This window comes from Papio anubis, chromosome 13 (genome assembly GCF_008728515.1).
Source record: "Papio anubis isolate 15944 chromosome 13, Panubis1.0, whole genome shotgun sequence".
Taxonomy (NCBI): domain Eukaryota; kingdom Metazoa; phylum Chordata; class Mammalia; order Primates; family Cercopithecidae; genus Papio; species Papio anubis.
Window position 1 is genome coordinate 10135181 of NC_044988.1, and position 22912 is coordinate 10158092.

At 45.7% G+C, this 22912-nt stretch overlaps 1 protein-coding gene across 7 annotated transcripts in view; it reads right to left on the minus strand.

Moving 5' to 3' along the window:
* The window catches only part of DAPK1 (death associated protein kinase 1), a 209526-nt gene that overhangs the window by 96670 nt on the left and 89944 nt on the right, over positions 1-22912 (minus strand). For all 7 annotated transcript variants that reach the window (XM_031654069.1, XM_031654073.1, XM_031654068.1 and 4 more), the window contains exon 3: positions 7288-7509. In XM_031654069.1, the coding sequence (XP_031509929.1) occupies positions 7288-7509 (222 nt within the window). The remainder of the gene's footprint in view (positions 1-7287; positions 7510-22912) is intronic.

Below are 22912 nucleotides of genomic sequence, written 5' to 3' on the forward strand. Positions count from 1 at the left end.
GTTAGACTCCAAACCCCCACCCCCTCTCCAATCCTTCCCTGCTCAGGCTATCTGCAGGGAGTAAGACGTACGTATTGCATCATTTTGCAGTTACCTGATGGCACTACCATAATTAGGCATTATGTTTTGTTTTGTTTCTAACTTGCTTATAGAATTTTAGATTAACATGTGAGTAGGTTCCCAGTCCAGGACATCTAGTTTCTGTTAACTGGTGCCCCTGTGTTAGTTTCCTAGGCCTGCCCTAACAGAGGACCACAAATGGGGTAGTTTAAAACAACAACTTGTTACCACATAGTTCTGGGGGCTGGCAGTCCTAACTCAGAATGTTGGCAGCGCTGGTTCCTTCTAAGGGATCTGAAGATGAATCTGCTCCATGCCTCAGTCCTAGTTTCTGGCAGGTTCCTTGGCTTGTAGATGCTTCACTCCATTCCTCTGTCTCCACAGGGCCTTATAATGACACCAGTCCTATCAGATTAGGTTCTCTATGCTACTCTAGTATGGCCTCATCTTAATTAATTACATCTAAAACCATCTCATTTCCAAAAAGGTCAAGTTCTGAGACACTGGGATGCTATGGTTTGAATGTTTGTCCTCTTCAAAACTCAAGTGGAGATTTAATTGCCATTGTAAGAGTGTTGAGAGGAAGGGACTTTAAGAAGCAATTCAGGCCATAAGGGCTCCTGCACCTTCACGGGTGGGTTTAGCACCTTTAAAAAAGGGCCTCTGGGAGTGGGCTCTTGCCCTCTCTTGCCACGCAATGCCTTTTGCCATGTTATGTATGACGCAGTAAGAAGACCCACATCAGACGCAGCCGAATGAACTTCCTGCCTCCAGCACTGTAAAACATAAACTTATTTTCTCTATAAATTACCCAGTCTGTGGTCTTGTTATTGCAAAACCCAAAATGAACTGAGACCGGGACATAGCACGGCAACATATCCTTTGCGGGGAGCAGAGCCTCTCAAAAGACGAGCCCAGACCAGCAGCATCTGCCTCACCTGGGAATCTGTTAAAAATGGAAATTCTGGCCAGGCACTGTGGCTCACACCTGTAATTCCAGCAACTTGGGAGGCCAAGGTGAGAGGACTGCATAAGCCCAGGAGGTCGAGACCAGCCTGGGCAACAAAGTAACACTCTGAAGCTACAAAAAATAAAAAATAGCTGAGTGTGGTGCCACACACCTGTAACCCCAGCTACTCAGGAGGCAGAAGTGGGAGAATCACTCAAGCCTAGGAGTTCAAGGCTGCAGTGAGCTATGAATGTGCCACTGCATTTCAGCCTGGGTGACAGAATGAGACCCCGTCTCAAGAAAAAAAACAAAAAGTCAATTCTGAGCTGGGCCCAGTGGCTCACGCCCCAGTCCCACCTAATCAGGAGGCTGAGGAGAGAGAAGCGCTTGAGTGCAGGAGCTTGAGGCCAGCCTGGGTAACATAGGGATACCCCATTTCTACGAAAAATAAAATTAAATAAAAACGCAAACGCCTAGGTCCCACCCCAAACCCACTGAATACAAAACTCTGGACGCTTGCCAAATAGTCAGACAAGCTCTTCAGGCAATTCTGATGCGTGCTAAAGTTTAAGAGCCACTGTTTTAAATTAAACTGTATATATATATATATAAAAAATCATTTTATAATGCTAAGTGTGCAACCTGCCCTTCCCATAGAATCACCAACCCCTTGAATCAGTCTTTCCATGTTACTTCTCCTATAGTAGCAATCAACTTATTGCTTACATAAAACAGACTAGAATTTGGAAGTCTGTGCAAGACACACAATCTTCAGATGCTTTATTTTGTCTGTTCATGAATACTATGAACTGACTGCCAATATTAAAAAATCTAGATTACAGACTTTTCCTGAAAAAACTGGAAGAGCTGACAACACTGAATCCAAAATTACACACAACAACAATCAACTGATTGGTGGCTGTCCCTTCGGGGTGGGGCTCAGCGCTCCAGTGGGCCAGTCTCCACAGCTGGCGTCCCTGACACTGAGGCTTCATGGAGGCCAACCATCCTCATTGACATTGTATGCCTATCCGTTAAGGGTACTTGGGTTTGAACAATGGCTGGGCAGAGGACAGCTAGACAGAAAAAGGCATAACTATCCACAGACCAAAATACTTAGCTGTTTCTGAGCAGCCCGTTTAGGAATGGCAAGCTAGAAGCCAGGGCTGCTGATGAACAATGCCACATCACTTTAGAAATAGCATCGACTTTTAAGTTCTGTGAGTTTGGCTTCGCCCTTCACCAGATAACAAGGCAAGTTATGAAACGATCCAAGCACTGGAGATAAAAGTTCTGTAGTGGCTTGCCCATGTGACGACGTGTGGGTGAGCCGCAACACAGGAAGAAGTAGTTCTGGTATCGGCACGACTTCATTAGAGAACAATGGGACATGGAAGACATGAAATCTGAAATCGTGATTCTAAGAAATCACATTTGCCTCCTTCAGGTGTACGCTATGCTGAGCTGCAATGACAGATCCTCTGTGAAATGATTCTCCAGTGAAGCAGGTGAGGGAAAAACACATGACTTTAAAGCTACTTTCAGTCTTGCAAAAATATTAAGGGGCAGATCCTGGACTGGGATTTGATAACTGTACCTTTAATGCAGATCCCAAATAGTTTCTGTACAAAGGACAGAAAAGACACCTTTTTGGGTCAGTGGCAGTGGTTCATGAAATATCAAGTGAAGGGATAGTTTGGGATGTTTGTTTCAGTGGGAAGGATAGGCCTGGAGTCTGGAGGAGAGAACTCACATATATCTAGGTAGAGACAGGCACCAGGCTTCAACAAGGGGACTCACTTCATCAGTAACCCTCAGAGGAAGTTCCACTTGCCATGGAGCTCATGTCAAAGCAGTAAATCCAAAAACTATATCCACTCAAAAATTACTGAGCCAGAAGATTCAGACCAACAGCCACTATTACCTCATGGGGTTATATTCCGAACAAGTTCTTCATTTTGATTCTCTCCTTAACCACCGCCATACTTCAGCATTCTTAAGAAAGAAAAGTGGAAATGGAATCTGTCACTGATGACTAAAGCTGCTGTTAAAGACATTAGAATTTAGGATGGTAATTTTCTCCAAGCAAAGATGGCTGTTTCTCCTGGACAGATTTAATATCTTCAATAGTCTATCAAAAATTATAAAATATAACCTCCAAAACAAGTATAGCAAAAAGAAAAAAAAAACTTACAACACACCTCTTCAAGGTAATGCAAATATAAAAAAATGGGACAGACTTCCAAGACACACTTTCTGTTCTTAGGTACTTAGTGCTACTGTATTATCAGGGTTCTCTGGAGAAACACACGTCGTACTGTGCATACGCATCCTACGCATCATACGCATATATAGAAATTTGCTCACATTATTATGGAAGCTGGCAGGTCCCCAAATCTGCAAGGTGAGTCGGCAAGCTGGCGACTCAGGAGAGCTGATGGTGCAGTTCCAGCCCAAGCCAGCAGGCTCAAGACACAGGAACTGCTGATGCTTCAGTTTAATTCCAAAGGCAAGGAAAAGCTGGTGTCCCAGTTCAAAGTCATGTTAGGCAGGAAAAACGGTCTCCTACTCAGGGTCAGCCTTTCTGTTCTATTCGGGCCTCCCACTGATCGGATGCAGCCACCCACATTCGGGAGTGTGTTCTGTTTATTCAGTCTACCGATTCAAATGCTAATCTCACCCGAAAACATCCTCACAGACGTAATTATTATTCTGACCAAATATCTGGGCTCCTCATGGTCCAGTCACGTTGACGCATAAAGGGAACCATCACAACCCTTCAGATGCCTGGGTGGTGAAGAGGCAAAGACAGTCAGCTCCCAGGGGACACTAGAATTTATGAAGAGCAAATAACCAGGGACCTGTCTCGCCCTGTGAAGGAAGCGGCCAGCTCCTAAGGGCCTTCCCGCTCACTCTATCTAAAAGCTGTTCCCAGTGAGCTCGCTGAGCTTTCAGTTAGGGTCATCATGCAGTTAACAATGTAAAGCTGTATGCCAAGATGCAACTGTTAGAAAGCCTACAATTGAAAACAGTAGGGAGCCCCACTGGTGGAGCAATTGGAATTTTCATCCATTGCTGCAGGAACTGTAAAACAGTCTGCTCACTTTAGAAGACAGCTTGGCAGTTTCTCATAAAGTTGAACACACGTTTACTATACGATCCAGCAATCCCAAGACCTCTAGGTATTTACTGAAGAGAAATAAAAACCTACGCTCACACACAAGTCTGGATGCGAATGTTTGTAGCAGTTTTACTCATGATTATCAAATACTAGAAACAACCCAAATGGGTGAATGGATTATAAAAAATCCGTACAATGAAATACCAGTCAGTAATAAAAATGGACACACTCTTCATACACAGATCTCCAATGCATTATGCCAAGTGAAAGCAGCTAGTTTCAAACACTTGTATACTGTATGAGTCTATTCACTGGACATTTTCAAAATGACAAAACAATAGTGATATGGTTTGGCTCTGTGTCTCCACCCAAATCTCATGCCAGATTATAATTCCTGATATCGGAAGAGGCGCCTGGTGGAAGGTGAATGAATCATGGGGGTGAACTTCCCCCTTGCTGATCTCCTCCTGATAGAGTTCTCAGGAGATCTGGTTGTCTGAAAGTGTGTAGCACTTCCTCCTTCTCTCTCTCTTCCTCCTGTCGGCCATGTGAAGATGGTGCTTGCTTTCCCTTAAGTTTCCTGAGCCTCCCTGGCCATGCTTCCTGTACAGCCTGCAGAACCATGAGTCAATTAAACCTCTTTTCTTCATAAATTACCCAGTCTCGGGTCTGCCTTTATAGCAGTGTGACAATGGACTAATACAAACAGTGAGGAAGACCAGCTCAGGGCATGCAGGCGTTAGGTGGCAGAGGGTAGACGTGACGGGGTAGTATTAATACAAGGAGTACTGGAGTATTTAGGGGTATGGGAACTGTTCTGAGTCCCAATTAGACTGCTGGTTACATGATTTACATGTGTTAACTTTCATAGAATGACACAACCCTCCTCCAACACTGTATTTGCTCTATCATAAATAAAAATTTTACATAATCAAATGGTAAAAAAATAATTGTATGCCACCCAATTTAGGCATAGGGTAAATGCACCTAATGGGAACTATCTGTGAATTGGGGTCAGTCAACAGAAGTTGAATGCGCAATATGTACATGCCGACAGGCACAAGAGGGTCAGTGACTCATAGGCATTGCTCAAATATTTCAGTATGAAATGAGGATAAGTGACATTCTTGAGTCACTGGGCGCTACCTGGGAATTATCTGAAAAGGCAGAATAGTTGTGATTTGTTATGTTTCTTTTTCCAGGCACTTTGTATTCACTGTCTTAAGGCAGGAAATGTAGGCTTAAAGACAAGAAAGGATTTGCCCTGGATTTTGATCCCAGTTCTGTCTGGTTCCCCAGCCCCCATCTTCACTCCAGGCTGCTGCCTCCCAGGAGCCATATAAAGCCATAGTGAGGATTATACCATGATTTGTCCCTTTTCCTCTGCTGTACCCCAAGCAAGTCCTTAATCTACTGGCCCCTTAAAGCTCTGTTCTTCCTTTAAAGCCAGAGTTCTCAGTTGCGAGGGGGGGGCGGGTACGGGGGGGGAAGCAGGAGATTTTGCCCTCGGGGTACATGTGGCAATGTCTGGACATATTTTTAGTTGTCACAACATGGGGGAAGAGTGCCACTGGCATCCAGTAGGTAGAAGCCAGAGATGCTGCTAAACATTCTACAATGTTTAGGACAGCCTGAAGGAAGAGTGATTCAGCCCCAAATGTCACTTGTGCCAAGATTGAGAAATGATGATTTGGAAGAGGGGAGGAAGGGAAGAAGGAAGGAGAGAGGAAGGGAGGAAAGGAGAAAAGGGAGGGAGGAAAGAAGGCAGGCAGGCAGGCAGGCAGGCAGGAAGGAAGGAAGGAAGGAAGAAAGGAAGGAAGGAAGGAAATGAGGGAGGGAGGGAGGAAGGAAGGAAGGAAGGAAGGAAGGAAGGAAGGAAGGAGGGAGGGAGGGAGGGAGGGAACATATTAATCTCAACTACAAACCAGCACAGTGTTAGGTATTTAAAAATTCTTATATCATTTATCTCCCCATAAACCTTCTGAGATATTATTAACCCCATTTTATGGTTAAGAAATTTGTGGCTAAGACCCAAATCCCAGTGGTGAGACAAGATGCTGCGGGGACTGCAGGCACCTGGGATTGCAAAGTCGAGGTACCTGCAGGGTGGTGCCTGGGAGCTGGCCTGGCAGCTCTGCCAACCTTCTCCTGTGGTCTTAAAAATTTCTTCTTATACCTGAGGTATCTGCAAAGAAGGAGGCCATTGGATCGCAAAGAAGAGGACTGTTGGATGGGTAAAAGGGCAAATCTGAATTCAAGAGGCTGCATTCAATGGATGGAGTCTGTCATCACTAAGAGCCACCGAGGATGGGTTTGTCCTCAAATCTTCTTTAGTTCCATCCGTCCCTCCTCCCTCAAGGCACTCACATCTCGCCTCCATCCCAAAAGCCCGGAGACAGACAGATGTGCGCCCCAAGCTGGCTTCCTGTCCTCTCCCGCCAGCATGTGCTGCTGGACTCAGCCACAGGGAGTGGGGCCCCACTCGGCACAGCAGGCAGGAAGCTGGGGACCGGAGGGGTGGGAGAGGCAGATGAGAAACACCACACCCGCCGCAATCAGTTTCCCATAATAACATCCGATGGGCATGGCTTGCCTGAGAAAATCAGCAACTTGCTTTAAAAACAAGTCCTATTTGAGTGATTTTGGCTCAGTTTTATCTATTCATATAATTAGTGTTGATGGATTCAGCAGTTAAAAATGGGGTTCATGCATTTAGATAGAGGGAGGGGGAAGAGATGGGGGGAAGAGATAAATAGAACAGAGGAAGAAAGGCAGAAAAAAAGAGAGAGGACAGGAATAGAGAGGGGAGAAGGATATATGTTTGAAGCTTAACGAGAAACTCAGAATATAGATGTGCTCATGACAAAGATGAACCCCAGAAAGTGGTGAACCCCAAGACTGGGAGACCCTCTTGCAAACTGGGTGAAACCACAGTGATGGGAGCTGCTCTTTTGAGTTTGTTCTAGATCCCTGCAGCTGGGTTTCAGGTCAGGCAGCATGGCTCTCACACACCCTGTACAGGAGAACCAATTCCTGATCCATCTCTTGGGCTCTCTGTGGCGTGGTCCGGCTGGAACGAAGCTGTGGCTGACGCCCACCACACTCTCGCCCGCCCACCACACTCTCTTCCGCCCAGCCTGGCCCAGGCAGCACTCACAGTTCCAAAATCAGAATGACGTCCGTCTTGTTCTCATAGACTTCGTGCAGGGTGATGACATTGGGGTGCTGGATCTCCTTCAGGATGCTGACCTCCCGCTCGATGTCCTCACGGCTCACGCCCCGCCGGCTGGACTTAGTCCTCCTTTTCTTGATGAATTTGGCGGCATACTGGAGGCCAGTGCTTTTCTCACGGCATTTCTTCACAACTGCAAACTGTCCACTGAAAAGAGAAGACGGAGGATTCTTTATCGTTCATTAAAAAAACAGGATTTGAATGAGGACGTGGCGTGGTGCAGAGGGGACAAGAGAACTGTGAATAGGAAAGTTCAAATTGTGGAAAAGTAACAAATTAGGTAGGGATGTTTCTTATCATCATTCAGTTTCACTAAGCCTGTTTCTTTGTAAACAATGCTGCAAGGAATATAAACTCTTAAAGTATATTTTATTGAAAGAGTGATCATATCTCCATTTCTGTCCTCTCTTCTTTCCCTCCCACTTCAGGTCCTGGGACAGCAGCAAGGAGCTCTGTGATCTGACCTCATTTCCAGCAAGCTCTTTTCCTGCATGTCTAGTCTCTGAGCCTGGAAAACAAGGGATTGAGACCAGGGAATTGGTTAAAAAAAAAAAAAAAAAAAAAAAAATATATATATATATATATATATATATATGGGAGGTGGAGCTTGTAGTATATATAAAATATATGTGTGTGTGTGTATATATATATACACACACACACATATATATATATATATATGAAGCCCTGCCTTCAACAACATATTTCTAGCACCAATATTAACCAATTTAAATACACAAACAGAAAAAGGTCTATTATTTTGTTCACAATTAAGTGACGGATGTTGGTCACTCTCTGGCATTATCTCCCCTCTCCTCCCTTCTCAAGGTATTTCTACCCAGGGATCTTTGTGGTTCTGGGGAAGCCGATTCCACCCCTAACTGTAAATATGGATCATGTGACCTAGGCTGAGCCAATCAGTCCACTCCATTCTCCTGGTCACAATGACAGGCATGTGACCTAAGTAAGACCCTTTAGAGGATGCAGAGACACAGGTTTGCTGAGATTCTTTTCTCTTTTGAGTGTGACAGAACCCCCAAAAGCCACTGCCAACAATCTTGGGACCATGAGGAGAATCACTCTTAGTTTGAAGACAACCACTGCAGAGGCAGAGCCAGTAAAAGGGAAGAAACCAGGTCTGCAGTGACACCTTGGAGTCGCTGGATCAGCCCTGGCCTGAAACCATCATCTCCCTGTGATGTTTCAGCGACATAAGCCAATAAATTCCTTTTATGGCTCAAGTCAGTTTGATGGGTTTTCTACTTCCTGCAGAGGAAAGCACCCTAAACGCCACAGCAAATAACCAGATTCCCTTTCCCATATATTAAAGACTGTAATAACAGAACTTGACTCAAAATAATAAGGGGTAGGCAGTAAGTGGGTGAGATGGTGAGAGGTACCCGCTGATAGTCAGTGGAACGCAATGCAAAGACCCTCCTGGACCCATGCTGGTGCCCTTTCTTCTTCCCTAGTGCCCAAGGAAGGGTTGATCTGTCCATCGCAGGATCTGTATGTTTCTTGGCACCTGCTGGAGTACTGCTATGTAAAGAATTATCACAGGTATTTTTAGCTGGCTTTATCCTCACATGAAGACAAAAGCCAGAGAGAAAAGCAAATTAAGGATAATATTTTGATGTTAAAGAATGGATACTTTAAAATATTACTCATTTACTTTAGCAGTAGGAGGCCAGTGAAGAAGACATGCAGAGAAAAGGATGATCTTTATAGCCGTGTCAATTTTTTTGCATGGCAGGCTGTTAACACCCGCTTTCCCCCTGCAGCAGGATAGCTGAGAAGCTGAAGAATAAATCACACTGGAATGCCAGCACCGACTGCCTGTGAACTCGCTACCTTAAACAGTTATGGGGTCTATGTAATGACTTTATTACAACCAAAATCCAATTTCTCTGAGGAGTAAAAACCTTCCGTCTACTGTGGGGTGGAGGGTGGAGAGATGGGGCATATGGAGAGAAGAGGGGAAACAGCCTGAATTCGAAACACAGTCAGCTGCTTCCTTTAGAGTCCAGGCTCCTCCTTACAAAGATATTATTGTGTCCCCACCAGGCAGATTCAAAAGGACCCAGGATAAGGAGACCCAGCCCAGCCCAGCCAACCAACAAGCAGCTGACAGTTCAGAGGCTGGGCCCATTCATATCTCACACATGGCCATAGCAACTTGTCTCAGAGACTTACAACTCAAGGCAGACTCAGTAGTTTCAATCATGGTGCTTTAAAATTCAAAACCAAAAAGTCAAGAGAGAGACAGAGAGAGACAGAGACGGGGAAAAAAAACCACTTTGGGAGGCCGAGGTGGGTGGATCACAAGGTCAGGAGTTTGAGACCAGCTACTCAGGAGGCTGAGGCAGGAGAATTGCTTGAACCTGGGAGGTGGAGCTTGCAGCGAGCTGAAATCAGCCACTGCACTCCAGCCTGGGTGACAGAGCAAGACTCCTCTCCGGGGGGCGGGTGGCGGTGGGGGAAGAAAAAAGAAAATCCTCCTGACAGGAGAGTCACAAAGAATTTCAATGCAAGCCTAGATACAAAGACTCTTCCACATGTGTTTTCACCTCCAAATGTTCTATATTGGAAGTTTCTCCATTTTATTTATGGGAAGATGGTAAGTAAAGTCAGGTTAGCCCTGATGGCAGGATGAAGGCAGGTGCTGAATGTCATGTGTGCTCATGCCCAGGTGAACTGTGGCGCCTTCATTTATAGCGAAACCTGGGGAATTTACTCTCTCACCTGACAATGGATCCCTCACTCACACTGCAGGTCCCCACACAAAAAGTGCTGGCTGCAAGCCTGTAATCCCAGCACTTTGGGAGGCCGAGACGGGCGGATCACGAGGTCAGGAGTTCGAGACCATCCTGGCTAACACGGTGAAACCCCGTCTCTACTAAAAAATACGAAAAACTAGCCGGGCGAGGTGGCGGGCGCCTGTAGTCCCGGCTACTCGGGAGGCTGAGGCAGGAGAATGGCGTAAAAACCCGGGAGGCGGAGCTTGCAGTGAGCTGAGATCCGGCCACTGCACTCCAGCCTGGGCGACACAGCGAGACTCTGTCTCAAAAAAAAAAAAAAAAAAAAAGTGCTGGCTGGTGAGGAGGGGATGAGGGCTGGTGGGTAGGAAGGCTCTATGTGGATGCTGGGGTACTGGCTAACCCTGACTGCAAAGAGTAAAATGAGGGTCTAGAATGAGCTTGAGAAACTTGTTCTAGACCTATTGCAATGTCACCTCTTTTAAGATACCATTTCCTATTCTTACCTGATACCCCTAACAATCTATTCCCTTTCCTCCAATCTGCCATATCCCTGAGTCCAAAGAGCCCCCCATACCCCTCAGGGGAACCTGCTGTTTTCTGCCCATTCTTGCCTTTCCCACCCTCCCAGACTGCTGATGCCTGGAGGACAAAGGGCTGCCAGGCTCATCTTCGCATCTCCTGAGGCCCTGGGTGCAGACCTACTTCACGTAGTCCATGCACAATGCACATATGCTGCGGCTGATGCCTGAATCTATAACCCTGCGAACCTGAGGAGTTAGACAAAGGGTTCTGCATAACAGTTCAACAGAATTGTGTAGTGGCTAGGAGCCAGCAGTGTAACCCAGGGTTTATTTAGGACTTAGCCACTCTAGGCCTCAGTTTTCTTATCTGTAGAGTGGGCATAATAAGTGCCTGCTTAGAGGGAAAAGGATGAAATGAGCCAATATGCATGAAGTGTTTAGAACAGCACCTGACCATGGGGAGTCTTCAGTAACTTTTAGCTGTTATTAATCTGTGACAACTGGAGTTATTTTCATCAGCACACTGTTGCCTCCGTCTCGCAGTGATGCAGTATTACCCCCCAAGTACCTACCTCTCATGACCGCCAGAGAGAAAAGAGCCCTCATAGTACAAAAAAAAAAAAAAAAAAAAAGCCCACAACAGGGCTGTACTGTGATAACAACGTGTACAACTATTGCTAAATCCTCACTCCCTTCCTCCTTTTGCTGCCTGTCCCCACTCAGTGGGTGTGCTGTCACTTACAACTGCTCAGGCAGGCTGGCCCTGGCCTTGGGAGCTCAGAGTCACAAGCTGAGCAGAAGTGCCAGCAGCCAGGCCCACCTGGGGGCCTTTGGGGGCCTTTGTGTGTGCTGGGTAAGCCTGTCAGGCATTTCCATAGCGCAGTCTCCTCAGGCAGTCGGCAAACTGTGAGGACAGACCTCCCGGAGGAGCAATTCTTCCCTAACCAGTCATTTGCCTTGTGAGGTCTAATTCGAGTTGGACTGTTGAATTGCTGCTCTGATCCCTTCCTTCCTGGGCGGCTGGGCCTGGACCCGCTTTCCTCCCTGGATCGGGACTCCTTTGCGGGGACAGTTCCTCTTCACCCATCCTCTGCCTCCCCAAAGACAACAACAACTTCAAAAAAACAGCTTGTGTGTCTACTTTGCTGGTGAGGATTCCTAAATCGTGTGCCCGCAGAGGAATACCGTGATCCAGATTCAAGGGTGAGTTCAGACAGACCAGGGAGCAAAGCCACAGCACACAAAGCAGCAAGACTACTGCCGCAACCACGCTGGGGGCGCTTGTCCCTTCTGTCCCCTCCTCACACCCATGCACTGAGGCCAGTCAGTAATCAACAATGATATGGTTGGCTGCATTATTCATTAATTACCATTAATACAGCTAGGGCTGTTCAATGGATGGGGGGAGGCAGCTCTTTACTGGAAAACAGAAATTCTTTGTATGCTATGACATTTAATTTTGATAAAGCAGTACAAGTGATCTTTATTATTCATGGATTCTGTACTTGTTTTTTTCACCTACTTAGTAACTTTTTTTTTTTCTTTTCTTGAGACAGGGTCTCGATCTGTCGTGCAGGCTGGAGTGTGGTGGTGCAATCACAGCTCACTGCATCCTCGACCTCCCGAGCTCGAGCAATCCTCCCACCTCGGCCTCCCGAGCAGCTGGAACTACAGGAGCATATCACCACACCCAGCTAATTTTCTTTTTTTTTTTTTTTTCTTTGTTTTTGTTTTGTTTTGTTTTTTGTTATTTTTTTCCCGCAGATATGGCGTCTTGCTCTGTTGCCTAGGCTGGTCTCAAACTCTCGGGCTCAAAGCAGTCCTCCCACCTCAGCCACCCAAAGTGGGGGAATTACAGGCATGAGTCACTGCACCAGGCATAAAATTTATTTGTAACCTCCAAGTCAATATTTCTGGCACTTTCACAGTCACTTGTGGACATGCACGGATCGTGGAAAATTGGAGAGGATTGTGGAAAATTGGAGAGGCAGCTGCACACGTTTCTAGCTGAAGTCAAACAGCTGCCTTCTTGCTTTGGCTCTCACACCATAAATGAGTGTGCTTTCCGCAGTCCGTTTAGTGTCACATTTTTTATTGGTAATTTCACTGTATACAATGACCCCCAAGTACGGTACTGTGGTGCTGTCTAGTGTTTCTAAGCACAACAAAGCTGTGATGTGGCTCAGGGAGAGACTACGTGTGTTAGATAAGCTTCATTCAGCCATGCATAATGTGCTGTTAGCCATGAGTTCAATGTTAATGAATCGTGTGTGTGTGTGTGTGTGTGTGTGTATGATGTCTTTAAACAGAAACACACATAAAACAAGGTTATGCAAAGATGACAAAAATGATTTGACCAGAGACTCACAAGAAGGTAACCCTGGGTTTCTCCTAGGAGCAATGGTTTAGTGTTTGCAGTGAATTTCTAGAGAACAACTCTCACACATAATGAAAGTCAACTATACGCCAACTTTTCTTTTCCCCCAAAAAAATGCACTAACATTCTCCATCATTTAATAACTGACAAAACAGTCTGTTGCATTAGATACAGATGTCAAATTAATTTTAATATTAAAAACTTTCCACTAAATGTAATAAACATTTATTAACTAGTCATGGTCAGATACATACAAAGATAATGAGACACATTCTTCCTTTAATGAGTTTTATATTCAGGAACTTGATTCAAATGTAATCACCAATTTTATTAAACAGAGGAAACGCATGGCTAAAAGGAGCAAGCTTCATAAAGAACAGGGTGACATCTAATTTCTCTGACTCACTAATATATCTAATCTGACTACTACCTCTGCAGTCACTGAAGAAACTGTAACCAGGATTACATGTAAGGCTCTTTACACATATTACTTTATTAATAATCACAACTCTATGAGATACACATCATCAACTCTTCTGACCAATGAGAAAATCAGGTCTCAGGGAGATTTTTAAAGACTGTCCCAAATCACTGAGTCAGTAAGCTGCATAACTAAGAAATGAACTCAAACTCAAGTGTATTTGCCTCCAAAGCTCCAGGTTCTGACCCCACCGCTGTGTGGACCTTGTACACTTTATGTTTGTCATACAAGTCATCTCACTGTGAAGTTACAGACACACTCCAGCATCACTCTAGGAAAGTGCTTTGTGAGGGGAAAGCAAAGGGCAGGGGTTTGTGGTTAAATCTGTTTGGGTCATGTTGCCTTCTCTTCTCAATTGAAGACTCACAGGGTGTTTTAATTAATTAAAATCTTTAAGATGCTCTGAGGTGCCATGCAATAAAAGTACACCACGTTTGTGCATTCAGGAAGCATTCTAGTAACAATCAGAAAGAAACCCAAGTTGATTCTCAAGGTCAAGGCACAAGGATGGCAGCATTCCTATTTCTATAAGTCTTCTACAGTTCCTGGTGCCTTAAAAAGAAACTTGTTTACCTTTTGTTTAATCCAGTCAGTTCTTACTGTCAACTTTATTTATAATTTGTGGGAGGCTCTGTTCACATGGGAGAATGAAGGTGTGGACATACAATGTCAGAGAAGATGTAACATTCAGAATGGAAGGAAAAAGCATAATCTGACTGGACATGACAATTGATGTCTGCCGCATGAGCTGGTGCCACGCCCAGGGTCTAACCTTTTCATTGCTGGTCCTGATCCAGACACACCATTGGAACAAGTTCTCACCCAGAGCAGGTGGGTGCAGATCCAAAAACAAGTGACGAAAACAGCATCTCCTTTTTCATGTTTTTACTTTAAATATGCATCTAACCAATACATATGCCAATTAAAAATTATTTATGGTAACTAGTATTACGATGAATTCCCTACATTAACGCTGGAAACAGATCTGGTTTAAATCTAACAGCTGATACGTTCCATCTTTCCGCTCCTCCCAAGTCTTTGCAATATGGTTTCTCATTAACACAAAATAATTTCTACTTTTGAACTCGTATCAAATCCCTGGCTCAGTTTCAGTGGTGGTTTATGGGTGATCTATTTTAGTAGAAGACTTTTGCTGCCAGAGTAGCAGGGCAGCTTGATGTCTGCCAGAATATTAGAATTACAGGTTGTAGGTAAGGGGTGAGGAACAGAAACAGTTTCTCAAGGATGAGTTAACATCTGATAATTCACATTTACAGCAGGAGATAAGACCCTGAGGGTTTACAGACTTGGGGAGAGACAAGCATGAAATACTTCACTGTGGGAAGAGGAAAAAAGGGGACTCTTGCTGTTGCAGAGAGGGTGCCGTTAGGAGACCCCTGCCCAAGCTGGCCTCCGAGGCTGCGCCTGAAGGCTGAGCGTGAGTCAGGAGTGGAGGAAGGTGTGTGTGTAGGGACAGGGTTTCCTAGAGGAGGAACAGCGTGAGCAGAGGCAGGAAGGCATGGAAGAGCCTACTTCATATTTCTAGAGGAAGAGAGGAGTGGCAGGGAGGTGTCGGGCCAGACACACAAACAGGGCCCTGTGCAGATGAAGCGACGTCAGCCCCAGCTCCGCCAATAACTTGAGAAAGCAAGAGGCCTCTCTGAGCCTCAGTTTCCCATCTGTGCAAGGATGATGACAACATGAAATGCGGCCATGCATGTGAGTGCACACTGTTGTCTCTAAACACATCAAGCACACGGAAAGGATGAAAATTACCAAGCTGTCTAAGCTTCGTGAACTTCTCAGAGAAGCCAAGAAGACAGGATTTCAGGAGCTGAAAAGCAGCACCAAACTTCCCCTTGACATTTTTCTATGCAACAAGTTTGAAATCTAAATGTTAAGTCTCTACATTTTATTCCTCCGTTGGAACTCAACAAAGCTATTTTCATTTCGGATGGAGACGTATTTGGTTTGCCCCCTTTGGTCCTCAAAGGCCCCTGCAGCTTTGCTTAGATGCTGAAGCTTTCAGCTGGAGGTAGGTGATGGGAAGCAGACAGCATCTTCCAAAGATGGACTCACAGAATGTGGCAGAAGTGATCCTGGAACTTCTGCCTGAGTTCTTAGGAGCTTCCTCTTGGAAGCCAACCAGCACGCTGGGAGAAGCCCAGGCTGTATGGAGAGGCCGTGTGCAGACGCTTCCGCCCGCAGCTCCAGCTGAGCTGATAGCAGCTGTGAGAGGCCAGGCACGTGCGTGAGCTGTCATGGACATCTGGGCCATCAAGTCTTCAGATGGCTATAGGTCTAGCCAACCTCTCAATATGACCACCTGAGAGACTCAGGCAAAACCCTCTAAGCTGGGTCCAGGCAGCCCACAGAAGCATGAGAGTTAAGAGATCATCATAAACCATTATTTTCAGCTACCACGTTTTGGAGTGGGTTGTTATGCAGCAGTGGGTCGGCAGAACAGCACTGAAGAATATGGGATGGTGGGTTTAACAGATCACCCCAGAAGTCATGCAGAGGAAGGACTTGACACAGAAGGTGACTAGGTCACAAGCAGCCTCACAGGAGAGCATGGGAAGGGAGTGAGGCTGTCCAGGCCACCCTGAACGCAGGCCCCGTCCCAGGCTCAGAAAAACGGGCCCTCTCATCCCACCAGCACGCATGGACTCACTTTTCAACTTCTCTGCTTCTCATCATGGCAACAATTTCCCACCCTTCAAGGAAAATTCTGCATCATTTAGGAAGGACCTCAACACAAACAGCAAAACCCAAAGACCCTCACTGAGATGCCTTCAGTGTTCTGGCTGGGCAGGGCTTGTTGCTGGCCTCCAACTTTACCTTCCCCAGTCTCTGCAGTGAAGTAGATCTCCATCCTGGGAAACACACAAATCCCACATGCTACACACGATCCAGTAAATACGGCTCCCTAATCTTCCTCCTGCCTAGTCTGAATGCCCAGTGCGTACCTATATTGACTTCACCTTTAGCAGAACGCGTGTGAAGAGGAAACACTCTTCAGGAAGCAGCTTCAGCGGGAACCCCTTCTTTGATCTTAACCCCAACAGGTTCACGGATTTCAGCACAGGACGAAGGCAAACCCTGTATGGGAACTCAGTACTTCAGCACCAATTGGTACACAATTCCCTTGGAATGTAGGCCACACTTGGAGTTGTTCTCTTTCTGCCCTTTGAGAAGCTACGAGGCAGAGGAAAGCAATACTTTTCATCGAAAAAAAGCAAAGCAGGTGATTTAAAAAAAAATTATTATCATGAAAAAAAGTACAACCCTCCAAAAACTATTTTAAACTAATACAAGGGCTCGGTTAAATAGGCGGTGATTTGTAGAGCAAGTGGCTCAGGTTGCCACGGCACCAACAGAGAAAAGTGGAGTTTACCGAGGGGATAAACAGCAGTCCGTCACCCTGGGAACCAGAACAACACGCAGAGCTAGGAATGAGATGCAGAAAGAGAAGGGCGAACAGCACAATGGGCCAAGGAGAGCAGAGGAGAGGTGGGTCCCTTGGCGAAAGCATCCTCCCAAGGACAAGGTCCCCTGGAAGACTGCAGAGAAGAAGGTGGCATAACCGAGGAACCAGGGCCAGCGTGGGTCGGGCTCCACGCACTGGTTTGGTATTGCAAGTCGGAACACAGAAACCAAATATGCTGAGTGTCAGGTAGCTCAAGATACCTCTTTATCATTAAGAAATTTGCAAATCAGAGCAGTTGAGGATTAAACGGAGGGGAGATTAGAAAGATAGCAGTGGGTGCCTTCGTTCACTCCCCCTTGTCCCTACGATACCTCTTTGCAGGAGGAAGGTCCAAGATCCATCTAGAAGAATATTTCCCAAAGTGGGTCTTTGGAGCTCATATAAAGAGATGCTGCTTGGAGAAAGGGTGTCAAGGCCAAGCAAGTTTAAGCAAAGGTAGATAAACAAAGTCACAACAGGGTGCTATATGCAGGACTCAGTCAATACGGCCCTTTCCACGAGGGGAAACAGCATTCGGCATTTCACATGGTTTGCGGTTGATGTTAACCATGAAACTTTTTTCCTTCCTTACGTATTTTTGGTTACGAAGCATTTTAAGTCCAGTTTTCTTGGGAAGGTGTGCTTTGGTCCTCTCTCCCAGTTAAACGGGAAGCTGCCTGGAAGTGGACTCTGCGTTCACTGTTTCCTTTGCATTTTCAACACTTTCAGATTATTCCCTAAGGCAGGATGCCAATCACAGTGCCTGCTCCTTCATGGGCTGGAAGAGCCAAGCACAGAGCTGGAGGTGGGAGGTGCCCAGGTGGATTCAGACCTTCCTGGGACTGACCCATTAGAAGAGTGGGGACCAACTGAGTCAGGCCTGGGAGAGGAGGCCAGCCACCTCCTCAGGCCTGGTGTTTCCTCTGCCTCCTTCTGGCTACTGGTGAAAGGGCTGCTTAGAGGCCACAGGCAAATCTATGATGGATTCAGCCCTCTTCACCACTTGAAACTGGCAAAGGATTTGGAGTTTTTCTTTTATTTCAGGCAGGCAGTGGGGCTGGGTAGTTGGGGTGGTAACTGAGAGCAGATGGACTGGGTATGGACAGCACAGTAAATACTGGCCATGACAGCTACCTCCGAGGAAGAGCATGGTGGTGACAGGAAGGAGCTCAGAGCCTGGCAGACTCCTTAGAGCAGAGTCCTGAGCCTAGAGATGTACCACTGCCTTCCTCTAGGCCCAGTTCCTTCACCTTTTGGGACTCACTGCCCTAGTGAATCCTACCTGCTTCCCATATGGTCCACGACATCAGGAATTTACTAACAAGACATGTCAGTGCAACAGACTTTCAACTGCCCAGTGGGCGGTGTGCAGAGTGAGCAGGGGCCCTGGCTCCAGCTAAAGGATATGTGAACTGCACCCACTTTTCTCAGCACCATCCCTAGGACCTAACACAGAACACCTGCCTGCTGCTTGCTGTTTGTTTTTGTCTGTAAAGCCACAAGGGAAAGGAAGGAATAAGTGTTGGGAAAGCATAATTTGATACAATCTAAACAGGGCCTCTGGTGGATCAGACAAATAAAATAAACAACAACACTGCATACATTTTCTCCAAATATAGTAAACCCTACATTGGAATCATAGCTGAACTTTGAGTCCAGTTTTAAGGAGACTAAAATGTCCTTATACAGAAAGGGTAGCTACAGATTACTGTTATGCCAGGATCGGCTGTTCCATTTCAATGAATGCTGACCACATTGGATGACTGGAGATCAGAGCTTCCTGCCCCAAGACCCTAGCTGAGCCCCCTGGCTCTCCAATGATTCTGGTTGAGACTCAGAAGGATCCGCTCCTTGTTTGATCACTTTGACTTCACCATGCTATTGCCTTGGGTCAATCCCATCATTTGATCATCTTGACTTTGTCATGTAATCCCCTTTCAGCCAGTGAGTCAAAGTTAACTGGACCATAAGGAATGATTTGTTCTCAACTTGGCAAGCTGCTCTTGGCTGAAAAAAAATTGAAAAAGAAGGCAGAAGGTTCATATAATGTCATGGGGAAAGAGAAGACAAATAAAAAGCTAAGCTAAGTTCCTTATTCTGTGGCCAAAAGAACAGGAAGAAAGTCTGATGTATTCAGGGTGCTAAGATTCGAGACGGGTAAGAACTAGCTAAAGGGAAAGAGAAAGGACAGAGCTTGGTAGTCTGATGGCATAGGTCATTACCATGCAAATACTCTACAAAACTGCCCAGACTGAAATACGAATTGTGAGATCCTCCCCTCCAATATTCACCCTGCTCAGTTCTGGAGCATGAGAGGAAGTGAACAAAGAAAGATGTCTAAATATTTTCATAGTTTCTCCTCTTGATTTAAGTTAAGATACTATTCGTCTGCATGTTTTTAAAGGGTAGGTTTGGAACCCTCTGTCATGCTGTCATTGGAAGAATTAGCTCCACCTTATACCGGGAAGTCTGCTCCGAACTGGCCTCAGTGTCTTGGCAGAAATTCAAATATGCCTGGCACTACGTGACATTTAGTGCAGTTGGGTGGCCAACGTACTTGGGAGACACCATTCACAGGTCTGTCCTGCTCTGGAGACTGAGTACAACTGAGGGTAGCCAAGCTTCTTTGGGGTCTTTTGTGGCTGGGATTGCAACAGTCACAGGCCCAGGTCTCACGGAGGCAGTGAGTGGGTGTCTGGTTGTCAGCCCGGCAAAGAAGAATCCTTTTCACAGTGCTCTAGGCCAAGCCATTTCCCAGGATGTCTACAGATCTGTCACCTCGGCTCTGAACCAAGTGGGGACTCACCTCGTGGAGGAAGTCTAGGGGGAGGAGAAAATGGGGAGGGGACCACAGGGTCACTTCAGGGCAGGCAAGAAGAGGCTGGCAGGGAAAGGCACTGCTGGAGTTACCTGAAGTGACAGCCACTCAGATAAAACTGAAAGATGATAAGTTAAAGAGAAACCGGAGCTCCCGGGAAGCCTGAGTATTCTCTCAATGGAAGCAGAACTCCCTGGAAACCAGCCACGAGGCTGACCTCACCCCAACGGCCCGATCCGAGCAAGCACGCGGCTTACTGTGAGAGCCAGGGCAAGACTGTATCCACCACGGCCAGGAGAGTGAAGAGACTGATGGCCTTAACTCTTGGAAGTGCCACTTTTGAAGAGAACGTGTCTCTAATTAAGTCTCGGGTCAAACACTAAACAAAATAAAACACAATTTGTGTGAATGAGGTTTGGAGGTGGTATCTCCTGAAGCAGGGACTGTAAACCCGACGACCTGTCCGTGGAGCTCTGCTTCCAAAAAAGTGTGGAATATGACTTCTATGGGACACGAAGTCATCATCATCATTGGGGGGTTTTAGAAGCTTTATGGATGGAAACATAATCCCCCGGCCAGGAAATGGGTGAAATGGGAAGTCCACTGGTGGGCGAGAAGGGGGAATTACCTCTCCTACAGCCCATGCTGGGGTTGGGTGGGAAGCCCTTCCTCTCGCTGGGTTTCCTCCTTATCATCTGCAGTGGCCGGGGGGTAAGGAGCTCTATACCCCTCCCCAACATGGGTGGCCGTGGGCCCTGCACAGCTGGGGGTCAACATGGTCTTGTCACTTGGATCAAGAGGCTATGCTTGTCTGCAGTGATATGGAAACACTGAGGCCAGACAGCCTGGCCTGTTTAAAGAATCCACCATGCTCAGCATAATGGTGCCTAAAGGAACCGGTGGCAATGGCCCTGGAGTGGAGGACGGTCTACCAGGGAAGCAGGGATGCCTCTAGTTACACGTGTATCACCACAGGCCCCCTGTTCAGACTTTCTACTCCAGGGTACTGACTTCCATAGGGCTCTGCAATGCCTCCAGAAAGGAAGGCAACTGGACTTCCAGGTGAAGAGGTGGCTTCATGGTGGAGGCAAGCTCTGAGCAGAAGAGGCTGGCTACAAAGCTGTACAATCTTAATAAATCAAAATCTGGAGCTTACTTTCCACTTAATGGGCGTGTGAATGCACAATAATAGAACTCATTTTTCCAGCTACTTCATCATTTGTTAGACATGAGATACATCGCTAGTCACTACAATGAGAACCGCAAACAAGTAACATGAATACTAGAAGAACTGGTTTGTTGAGTTTAAATTTTAATTTCCTTCATAGTGACCTACCAATGCACTAGCTTTTAAAAAAAAATTTAACCACCCTTGTATATAGGATTCATTCTGAAAAATTAATACCACTTTTGAATCCCCCAGAGCCTAACATAGTATATTGGAGAAAAGTTTAGTATCAATACACGTTGACTCAATGCTTTATGGGGTCCTAAATTTATATGCTGACTACCTATCTGTTTACATTGTTTCCACTGACTTTCTGAACATGGAAAAACAATTGCTCCAGCACTGAAAAACATTATGCAAGATGTCCATCACTTGCTTTAAGAACATCCTGGCCCAGGGCAGTCCACATGTGTTTACTTTTCTCATTTACTGGGCTCCGATTATTTTACTAAGCCCTGGCCCTGGGCTTAGTATATAACTGGCCCTGTGGGAGCTGCCTACATGCTTTTAGAAGCCTAAGGGTCAATCAGTGTATTTCAGATCCTGTACATTCATCTGAAAAGCAAAGCCCTCACATGGGCCGTTGACAAACTTCACGGCAATTCTCCTGGTCTCCTAGAGGCTAACTGCTTTGACTAAGCAGTTGTCTTCAGCCATAACTTCAGCTAACTGGGTAGATTCCCTAATTGGAACACAACCGAAATATTTTGTAAATAAGAATTTTTCATAGTCATTAAGTAATTTGTAATTGGCCCTTGAAAGGATAATGTAGTTTGTTAACTCCAAGAGGTCAGATTTCTAAAAACTGGGAAATTGGAAAGTAGGACTCAAGATCTTGTATGAATACAACAGAATGGCACAAATAGGCGGGGTGCAGTGGCTCACACTTGTAATTCCTTTGGGAGGCTGCGGTGGGAGAATTCCTTGAGCCTGGGAGTTCAAGACAAGCCCTGGCAACATAATGAGACCCCATCTCTACAAAAATTGCGGTACACGTCTGTATTCTTAGCTACTTGGGAGGCTGAGGTGAGAGGATGGCTTGAGCCCGAATGCTAGAGGCTACAGTGAGCCACAATCATGCCACTGCATTCCAGCCTGGGTGACAGAGTGAGACCTGTCTCAAAAAAAAAAAAAATTTTTTTTTAAGTAGCACAAATTATTCAGGAAACCTCAGAGAACTGAAAATTGGAAAAGAAAAAAACTCCAAAACTTAAGTTCAGTTCTGAGAAAGAAGATGGACGGAAAAGGGTTAAAACGGATGATCATAGCTGATGGTGGAATAGGCATATAGGAAACAAAAGTAGGCAACTCTTTTAGCTTCCTTTTTTTTTTTTTCTTTTGAGGCCAATGATCTGCACTTGGGAAAACATCAGGAAAACACTGTTAAGGTGGAAGAAGATTGCCTGTTAGGTATTTTTTAAAAATTCGAGTCTCCAGGTCTGAGTAAGTTAAGTCGCAGTGTGGCAAAAGCAATCTCAGATCACTGCTGGCAATCATGGGCAAATACTAATGCGTGAAGCCATATTGATGTTCAAAGGGAACCAAAGTGGAGCCAAGATCAAGTAGCTTATGAATTCCTAGAAAACATCAAGAATCAACTTTTGATCTGATGAATTAGAAATACTTAGCAAATGGTCAATGAGTAGCAAGAACTTTGCCCTTGCCCACAATTGGGTTGTTAGACAAGTAGAATGGAAACGGATATAGATTTTAAAAGTGTTTTGATGTCACCAAGGCCTGTGACATCATCTTTCATGATATTTTGGTAGATGAAATATGAATCACCAAATGGTAGATTTTGGTGAGTGGACTGCAGGCTCCTGTATTTACGCTGTCCTCAACAAGGTATTTATCACGACATCTTGGCCCGGATACTTCATTCAATATGTCATATGGA